A 9,471-nucleotide genomic window follows, 5' to 3' on the forward strand; every position below is an offset into this window, starting at 1 on the left:
TTGTTGTTTGGCGGCCCGGGCTGGATTTGAACCCACCACCTTGGGTGTACGTGGCTGGCGCCTTAGCCACTTGAGCCATAGGCGCCGAGCCCATTTTCCTGCTTTTTGAAAAGTACTTTTTTAAATTGACTTTTTCACCCAAATGGGGAAAAAAGAAAGGACACATCTTTCTGTTTGCTTGTGTGATTTTGGGTTTGGGGTTTTGGGGGGCATTTTTTGGTCTGTTTTGTTTTTTTGGTTATTTTTCCTTCAAAGGCAAAGTGGCCCCCATAGTCGCTGAAGAAAATCCATCTCCCCCAGGCCTGGCCCTGGGATTCAGGTCCCACCTGAGGAGCGAGTTAAAGTTTATACAGATTCTCCCTTTCAGCTGCTCAATGCTAGATTTCTCATTTGACGGCTCTGAGGAGTTCGATATTAACGCTTTTGAGGACATCATTGCTTTCTATGAAAGCAAGAAGTAAGTAGCAGCAAGGGCCTTGGATCCTCAGACCAGGGAGGCACATGGAGAGGAACCACCTTCCCAAAGCGCTCAATGCAGCGTCCAGGGCAAGGAAAGAGGCGGTCAGCCATCTGGGAGACGCCAGGGCCTGCAGAGGACACTCCTGCCAGATTTGGCCGGGTCAAGGGGGATAGAGGGCTGGGGAGGCCACTCTGAGCATAGAGGTGACATGTGACCCCTCTGTTGTCTTTGCTCTGTGCCTTCCTGGAGGGCTGTAGGGAGCACAGGTAAGTGTGGCTGTGTGGGCACTTGGCATGGTGCATGGAGCACAGGGGCTGCATGAGCATCGGGGTCCTTCCTGGCCAACTGCCCGGAGTTTAAACATGTATTTTAAATGTCTGGAATGAAGAATTTCGAAAACAAAAACCAGAACCTCATTTCCAGAAGTTCTCTAGTAGACATTTGTCATTTAGACATTCTTCACTAGTACTCATTTTCAGAAAATCTGATTTTGTTGTCTAAAGCATTCTCATTCTTACACGTCGGTGCCAAGATTTAGGCCTACAGTGTACACTCAAGTCTGAACCCTCAGGGATCAAACAAAGCAAATAAGGTTAAGTTCTTTGGGGGTGACTATCCCCTAGAGCAGGGTTTCTCAACCTTAGCACTAAGCTGGATCATTCTTAGGATTTGGGCCTGCCCTTTACATTGTAGTTTATAGAGAAGTATCCCTGGGCTCTACCCACCAGATCCCAGTGGCATCTGCCCTAGTGGTAATAACCACAGATATCCCCAGACATCAGTCAGTATCCGCTAGGGGGACAGCCTTGCCCCCAAGTAGAGAACCTGAGAACCACTGTGTTATACTCATGGCTCATATACTCAAATTCATTGTTGGCTGGGTTTGTACTTAAAATTCCAGCACTTTGGGAGGCCAAGGCAGGAGGATTTCTGGGGCCCAGGTATTCAAGACCAGCCTGGACAACATAGCCAGAGCCTGCCTCTACAAAACAATTTTAAAAAATTAGCCGGACGTAATAACACATGCCTCTAGTCCTAGCTACTAGGAAGGCTGAGGCAGGAGAATCACTTGAGCCCAGGAATTTGGGGCTTCAATGAGCTGTGATAGTGCCACTGCACTCCAGCCTGGGAGATGGAGCAAGACCCAATCTCGAAAAAGGAAAAACAAAAGTTACCCTGAAGGCCTTTATGAAGCCAGCAAGGATGTTGACATCTAGCCACAGAATTGTGGTTGGAGACCAATTTGATGCTCCCATAGAAAGCAGACCCTAGGGTCTTTGTTTCTAAGTAGCCCCTGGCGACTCTTTAAAGATCTCAAAAGTCTCTTAAATAGGAGACAGTTTTCAGTGATCTAATTAAAAAGAATCAGTTGAAATTGATTGGTCTAATGGAAATGATTGATTGAAAACAATCCAGTGATCCATGTGGCCAAGTCCATTGGCCCTCTCCTGGCTTGAGGAAGCCAGCACAGTAGTCCTGATTCTACGCAAAGGAAGGAAGAGCAGCCGCAATCATGAGCATTTGCATGTTTTGGCTCCAGTGGCCTGGAGGTGGCCCCTGATGGCACTGGGGACCCCAAGGTGATGGGTCTGCAACTCTAACTCCATCTTCTCTCTGTCACTGTGCCCACCCTCACCCCTCCTGTCAGCGATTTGCATAACCAAATCATCAAGAGCATCAAAGGATTGCCCTGGCAGGGCGAGGACCCCCGTAGGCTTCTGCAATCCCTCAGTCGGCTCCAGAAACCCCGCGCCTTCATCCTGTGAGTCCCCCATGAGGGCCCCAGACAAGTGCAACGGCTGCCTCCCCTCTGCTCCTGGGGTCCCGGCAGGGCCTGCAGGCTTCCTAAGTTAATTGGCCACTAAAAATGCATTGCTGTCCCCTGACTCTGGCCTCGCCCCCAGCTGTCACTAAATGTCCATCACTATTAATACCACTGCGTGGCATCAGTGCTGTGGCCCAGACACCTGCCAGCTTCCCAGCACACAGCACAGCTTTGCAAGAGTGCGCCTTCCCTCTTAAAGGCATCTAATTTTCTGCCCCCAAATGTGCTTCCCACAGCCTCTGTCTGGCTTGTAGAGCAAAGCTTGCTTCTTGCCTTTGCACTGTGAACTTGAACTTGGAAAGAAGCCATCTGAAGCAGAGCATACAGGTCCTTGCATGCCACGGCCTTGCTCTGAGCAGAGAGCTACTTGAGCCAGTTCAAAGGGCCCAGAAGGCACACAAACCAGGTTGAGGTCCCAACCACCACCCCATCCCCCAACCCCCCACCCCCACTAACTCACACGTGACCTGAGTACTCTCAGCAGCCAGCCTCCTATCTGCAAAATGGGCTGATGTCTCTCATTCCTATGTTGTGCTGAGCCAGTGCCAGGTGGCCAGTGGCATCTGCAGTCACCATATCTGATCTCTTAGCAGCCACTCAGAGCCTGGGTTGGCTGAGAGCAAAACTTGCTACCTGCAAGGAAACCAGTTTCAAACTTCATTTTTGTCATGCATTACTTTATCCTGCAGGGATGAATCCATCGTAACCTCATAAGCCTAGCATCTTGCAGCTCTGTGGGATACCATTTCCTTAGCCAGCCTTCAAAAGGCACTATGTTGGGCAGGCACTTTGGCTCATGCCTGTAATCCTAGCACTCTGGCAGGCTGAGGGGGAGGATATCTTGAGCTCAAGAGTTCGATACCAGCCTGAGCCAGAGCAAGACCCCCATCTCTACTAAAAATAAAAAAATCAGCTAGGCATGGTGGTGGGTGCCTGTAGTCCCAGCTACCTGGGAGGATCACTTGAACCCAGGAGTTTGAGGTTACTATGAGCTAGGTTAATGCCACTAAACTCTAGCCTGAGCAACAGAGTAAGAGTCTATCTCAAAAGAATAAGGGACTGCACTTTTCATTTATTTATTTTCCATTGGTTCTGCAAGATTCCATGAAGTGTCTGGGAACATGGGAGTCATCCCCTCTCTTTCCTTAGTCAAAAGATTGGCCATGGTTTTGGGGGGTTTTTACTTCATTCATTGATTTTTGGCCATAGTTTCTTTCCTTTAGTGTGAGTACAGAAAGAACAACTACCCAGGACCCATTTCAGTTCTTTGCAGGGCAAGTTCGAAAATGAATGGAGCACGTCCCAGAAGGGGCTTGATGGGCCTGTTCAGCATCACAACTGCTCAGGGCCCCCAATACCCCATTCACAGCATCCTGCCATGATTTTTTTGAGATACATCAGTTCCTCCATAGTGTGTTCTACCCTAGAGGTTATTAGCCAACCCTTGGACATCCAAATGGCCCCCAGACCGAAAGCTTTTGTCAGCTTAGGAGCAGCCACCAGCAGAGTCCAGCTGCCATGGCCTGGGGAAGCCAATGGTGTACACATTCGCCGAGGCTCTCCAGGTCTTTGGAGAAGCAGTGGCAGCGGCCTTGTTGCACTTGTTTCTGTCCCCTCTCTCTCTTCTCTGTCTCAGTCTAACCCACTTGGTGTGGCTTGCTGAACTAACCCAAATCCAGAATGCCATGTGTTCCTTTTGTTCACCAAACCATTTTTAATATTTTGACAGGAAAAGTAAAGGTATCAAACAAAAGCAGATCATTCCAAAGGTAAAAGAAAAAAAGCACCCGCGCGACACGTTCAAAGATCTCTTGCTTCTTTGCTCATCTTGAGAGCTACCTAGCAGTTGAAGTCTTTGCTCAGAAAATGGGGCGGAAGGGGGCGGGTTTGGAGGGGGAAGCACTTTTAAGATCTGTGGCTTCTTTCTTTCCTTCCTTTTCCCACTATCTCCCCCTCCCTCCAAAAAGAAGAATAATGTTGAAGTGATTTGAAGCTGTCTTTGGGTGTCCCAGAAGCAGTGCCTGAGATGGGGACATTTACACAAATGATAGTGTATTGAGGGGGCTCTCAAGAAGGCCAACAGACTGGGTAAAAGATGAAGCCAGGCAAGGCCACGAGCTCAGCCCAGCCTGAGCCTGACTTCTTGGGAAGCTCTGGAGGGCTCATCACCACATTGCTTGTCCTGCCCAGAGGCAGGGGAACCCTTCTGTTTATCCCTACATGGGTCAGTCCCTGGCTATGGGCCACCTCCAGAGGACCTCCAGAGGGTGGGACAGGACAGAGTTTCCATGCATAGTGTGCAGATGGCTTAGGAAGTCTGCAAAAGAGGGAGGACAGCCTCTCAGTCTAGTCGGTACATTGGGAAAAGCCTAGTTCCTCTTGTCAACTGATAGTACTGGTTGGTGTATGGGGGTGGACCCACCTAGTGAGCTCATGTATAAGATACAGAGAGGACATGGCACTCCTTAGCTTGAGTAACATAAACTAGGGAGCTATGCAGAAAGATGGCCAGGCTTGGTAAACTGGCTTCCCCTCCTAACCCAAAGGAGGAGGAAATGAGGCAGGCACTCAAGCCATAAAAGAGGTTATCACCCGTCCTCCCAAAGTCAGCGTCATGTGCAGCATGCAAGCCAGGCTCAGTCCACCAGGCCCATTAGCAGCCCAGCCCTGACACTGAACCTAGGAGCTGCCACCTTGGCACTCACCAATGGGGCATTGCCCTGCTTGGTTCCGGGGACATCTGCATTGCTTCCCGGTGCCCATGCATGGGCTGCAGGAGGGCAGGCTGGACCCCATGTGTCTATCCTAGAACCTGCTGGACTCCAAGTCCCTGAAACTCATCATCAGCATGACCCTGCATGACCGAACCACCAAGTCTCTGCTGCACCTGCATAAGAAGAAGAAGCCACCAAGCATCAGTGCCCAGTTCCAGGTAGGCAGACCAGAAGAGGTGGTGCTGAGCCCAACCTGACACTTGTGTGGCTTGACTTAAGACCCAACACTGGCAACTTTTCAGTTACTCCAGGAATTCTCAGCTTTGACACAACAAGCATCTGGGGTCAGATGGTTCTTTGCAGCAGAGCTGTCCTATGCACTGTAGGCTATTCAGCAGAATCTCTGGCCTTAGCCCACTAAATGCCAATAGCACTCTACCACCTCTGCCATCACCAGCCCTTTTACCTAGAGTTGTGACAAGCAGCTTGGCCACTGTTCCCAAATGACTCATAGGGAACAAAATCACTCCTGGTTGAGAGCCACAAAGCTAGAAGAATCATGTGTTAGTGTGTTAGCATGACAATTCGTCCTCAGGTCCCTTTTCTTCCTGTCTGCCAGGAAGCTCGGGACCCTTTTTTTTTTTTTTTTAGGAGATCCACTACCTGCCAGTACTCCCAGTTAGCCTTTTTGTTCTTTCCCTCTTTCCTCAATCTGAGTGTTCTGTTCCTACCCTAGTGTGTTTGGTTTTTTTGTTTGTTTGTTTGTTTGAGACAAAGTCTCACTATATTGACCTTGGTAAAGAATGCTGTGGCATCACAGCTCACTGGGACTACAGGCACCTACCACAACACCTGGCTATTTTTTTTTGCAGTTGTCACTGTTGTTTAGCTGGCCCAGGCCAGGTTCGAACCCGCCACCCTCAGTGCATATGGTTGGTGCTGTAACCACTGCTACAAATCCTTTTCTAGAAAAGGGAAGCTTCTACAGATTCTTTCTAGAAAGAGCAGGCTAGAAGCCAGGGGCAGTAACTCATGCCTATAATTCTAGCACTTTGGAAGGCTGAAGTAAGAGGATTGCTTGGAGCCAAGAGTTGAAAACCATCCTGAACAAGAGTGAGACTCAGTCTCTACAAAAAATTTAAGAATGGGGCTCAGTGCACAGTGGTTACAGCACCAGCCACATACACCAAAGGTGGCCAGTTCGAACCCTGCCCAGGCCAGCTAACCGACAATGACAACTGCAACAAAAAACAGCTGCGTGTTGTGGTGGGCACTTACAGTCCCAGCTACTTGAGAGGCTGAGGGAAGAGAATCACTTGAGCCCAGGAGTTTGAGGTTGCTGTGAGTTGTGATACCATGGCACCCTACCAAGGGTGACATAGTAAGACTCTGTCTCAGAAAAAAAAAATTTTTTTTTTTAAGAATCAGCTGGTGTGGTAGCAAGCACCTGTATAGTGCAAGCTACTTGAGAGGCTGAGGCAAGAGGATTGCTTGAGCCCAGGAGTTTGAGGTTGCAGTGAGCTATGATGACACCATTGCACTCTCTAACTGGGGTGACAGAGCAAGGCCCCTTGCTGAAAAGAAAAGAAAAATCAAGCCAGAGACCAAAACCACTGCATCATAGTCCCTTCTGTGTCTTTAAAACACATGTTTTAAATTTCCAGAAGACATCTATCTGTTTCCACCCCATCCCCCAACTTCCACCTGAAGCAAAACTGAGAGCTGGAGGAGCTGGCACTGTGGGGATCCCATAACTCCCTTAAGGGCTTCCGGGGGTAGTATGGCCACTTGTCAGAAGATCCCCTGTCCCACCACCTGGGAACACAGGCCCCACCACTTCCCACTGGTGCTGATTTGTAACCTAGTCCCCAGCTCAGCACATTTTTTCCTTTTCCCAGACTTCACTTAATAAGCTCTTGGAGACCCTGGGGAAGGCAGAGCCCTTCTTCATCCGCTGCATCCGCTCCAATGCTGAGAAGGTGAGTAGCTCTCTAGTGTCAGGGAGGATCAGGCCTACCCCAGGCCCAGGGGTATTCCCTTACCCAGCAAGCTCCACAGAGGATGGTCCCACAGCCAACTCGGGGACCAGGAAAAGCTTCAAGGAGCTGAGACTTCATGGGGGTTTGGCAGAAGGCAGCAAGGGTAGGTCAGATGAACAGCCAAAAGTAGAGAGGTTGCCTGAAATGTGGAGCAGCCCCAGAGAAGATTTGGTCAGGAAGGAACAAGTCAGGGGTGCTTTTGAGATATACCCCTTAGAGCAGCCAGTGTGGTGAATGTACCCAAAGGCTAGGGTGGAGGTCTTGAAGGAGACTAAATCTCATAGGGAAATTTCTAGATAGACTCTTGGAGCACCACTGGGGGCCCCAGACCTCAATGCTTGACTTCCTTTACCTCAGAAGTCCACTTCATCCCTGAGAGAACAGCTCAGGGACTTTGCCAGGGGCAAGCCAAGGTTCTGGCTCCCTCTCAGGAGTGGGGTACACAAAAGCCTCCTGGCAGCTGTGTCTCAGGAAATACTCAATTGGCATCTGCTTCAGGCTCAGGCTGCCCTAGGAAATTGTTCTCTGGGTTGGGGGCCGTTTTGTGTAATATGCGGTGCAAGGCAGCATCCCTGGCCACCTATCACCAGTCATGACGACCCTCCTCTCAGGCCGTTCCCTCCTATTTGTCCTTAAAATAACACCATCTGTCGTCCCTTGCTTATTGCCCACCAGGGTGAATTCCAAACCCCTGAGCCCCAAGTCAAAGCCCACTGAGGCAGCCTCCTTTCCTGCCATTCACTCTCCTCTTCAGGGCCCACCCCCAGCTGACCACTGCATATTCCCTCCTTAGAACTTGGCCCAGTGTCCCTTCTCTCCTGGGACGCCTCCCACAGGGGCCCAGATAGTGTTCACTTTGTCACATGTGTCTGGCTTCTAGCTGTAGACCAAGACTTCTCCTCTACCAAATCCCCAACACTCACCCTGGTGCCCAGGACAGGTTTGCATTTGGGCCCTTTTTTAGGACCCTATATAGCAAAGTACTTAAGTTAGGCAACAAAAGGTAGTGTCCATCTCCAGGACACCAAGGAATAAAACAGATCAGGTTTTCTAGAGGAATCAAACACCTTGAGCACTGCTGCTTGAGTGGTCCATGTCTTCATTCCAAAAATGAACATCGGTTAGCCAGGCATTGTGGTGGGCACCTGTAGTCCCAGCTACTTGGGAGGTTGAGGCAAGAGAATTGCTTAAGCCCAAGACTTTGAGGTCGCTGTGAGCTTTGATGCCACGGAACTCAACCCAGCGCTACAGCATAAGACTGTCTCAAAAAAAAAAAAATTAACGTGGCACAAAGAAGGACCAATCCTAGTGCTTCTAGCTGCTATGCTGGAGGACATTCCTCAGCTGGCTGGCTAGCACCCACAAGTGCACCCTGACCCTGTCCATGTCCGGAATCCCAAGGGTGGCAGTTGCATGGGAACCTGCCTGCATCATACCAGAGGTACCTGTCCTGACAGCTTGTGTGCCCATTTCAGAAAGAGCTGTGTTTTGACGACGAGCTGGTACTGCAGCAGCTGCGCTACACGGGCATGCTGGAGACCGTACGCATCCGGAGGTCGGGCTACAGTGCCAAGTACACCTTCCAGGTGGGCCTCACACACACATGCGGGCCACCCGTGACACAGCAGAGGGCTAGCCTGGCCACCTCCCTCTGCCGAGCGCACCTCTTTGCCACACAAATCCCCAGGTTATCTTACATGAGGACTTTTCCCTAGCGGCGTTGTTGGCAGTTGGACCAGATAATTCTCTGCCATAGGGCTCAACTTCCCTCAGCAGAGGCAGCTGGCCCCAAGCCAAACCTGGAAAGAAATCAAGTTAAACAAAGGCAGAAAGAGGGAGCTGCATGAGCTGCTACCTTGAGAGTCCTTCACTGAGCATCTTTTGTAGTAGATGTTTTTATACCCATTTCTTTTATTCTGCCTGATACCAGCAAAAGGGCTCTTCTTCCTGTTTTCCCCATATAGAAGCTGAGGCCCTGGCAGGCAGCATTAGAAATGCTGCTAGGACTTTCTAGAAACATGAAGGGCCATTAGTACCCATAATTGGCAAAGACCATATCTCTAGGGCAGTTTCTGGAAGGCGGCAGTAACACTGGCATTTGGACCACATCAGTCTTCACGGTGGCAGCTGCCTGTACATGGTAGAGTGTCTAGCAGCATCCCTGGCCTCCACCTACTAAGTGCGAGGAGCACGCCAGGGCTCTCCAGTTGTGAAAACCCAATATAGCTGTAGACATCCCTGAATATCCCCAGCCTGGGTGAGAACTCTCATACCATGAGCTGGCACCTGTGTTGCCCTGAGCCCAAAGCCACAGGTGACAGCACTTGTTTCCTTGAGGCTAAATTGTAGCATGACTCTCTTTTCTTATCTCTAGAAAGGAAATACTGTCTTTCTCATCCTATGCAGGATGGAACAGCAAAATTATTTTTTTTT

At 50.0% G+C, this 9,471-nt stretch overlaps 1 protein-coding gene across 14 annotated transcripts in view; it reads left to right on the forward strand.

Moving 5' to 3' along the window:
• Window positions 1-9,471, forward strand: part of MYO9B (myosin IXB) — a 116,695-nt gene that overhangs the window by 84,760 nt on the left and 22,464 nt on the right. For 7 of the 14 annotated variants that reach the window (XM_023517144.1, XM_023517133.1, XM_023517136.1 and 4 more), the window contains exons 15-20: window positions 368-457; window positions 2,109-2,222; window positions 4,015-4,054; window positions 5,095-5,217; window positions 6,898-6,978; window positions 8,514-8,624. In XM_023517144.1, coding sequence (XP_023372912.1) covers window positions 368-457; window positions 2,109-2,222; window positions 4,015-4,054; window positions 5,095-5,217; window positions 6,898-6,978; window positions 8,514-8,624 — 559 coding nt within the window. Of the gene's footprint in view, window positions 1-367; window positions 458-717; window positions 727-2,108; window positions 2,223-4,014; window positions 4,055-5,094; window positions 5,218-6,897; window positions 6,979-8,513; window positions 8,625-9,471 lie in introns of all 14 variants that reach the window. The other 7 variants (XM_023517138.1, XM_023517140.1, XM_012809443.2 and 4 more) reach the window with 4 other exon arrangements.

The sequence above is a fragment of the Otolemur garnettii genome, unplaced genomic scaffold, assembly GCF_000181295.1.
Source record: "Otolemur garnettii isolate 467f Iridium unplaced genomic scaffold, OtoGar3 scaffold00105, whole genome shotgun sequence".
NCBI classification, from domain to species: domain Eukaryota; kingdom Metazoa; phylum Chordata; class Mammalia; order Primates; family Galagidae; genus Otolemur; species Otolemur garnettii.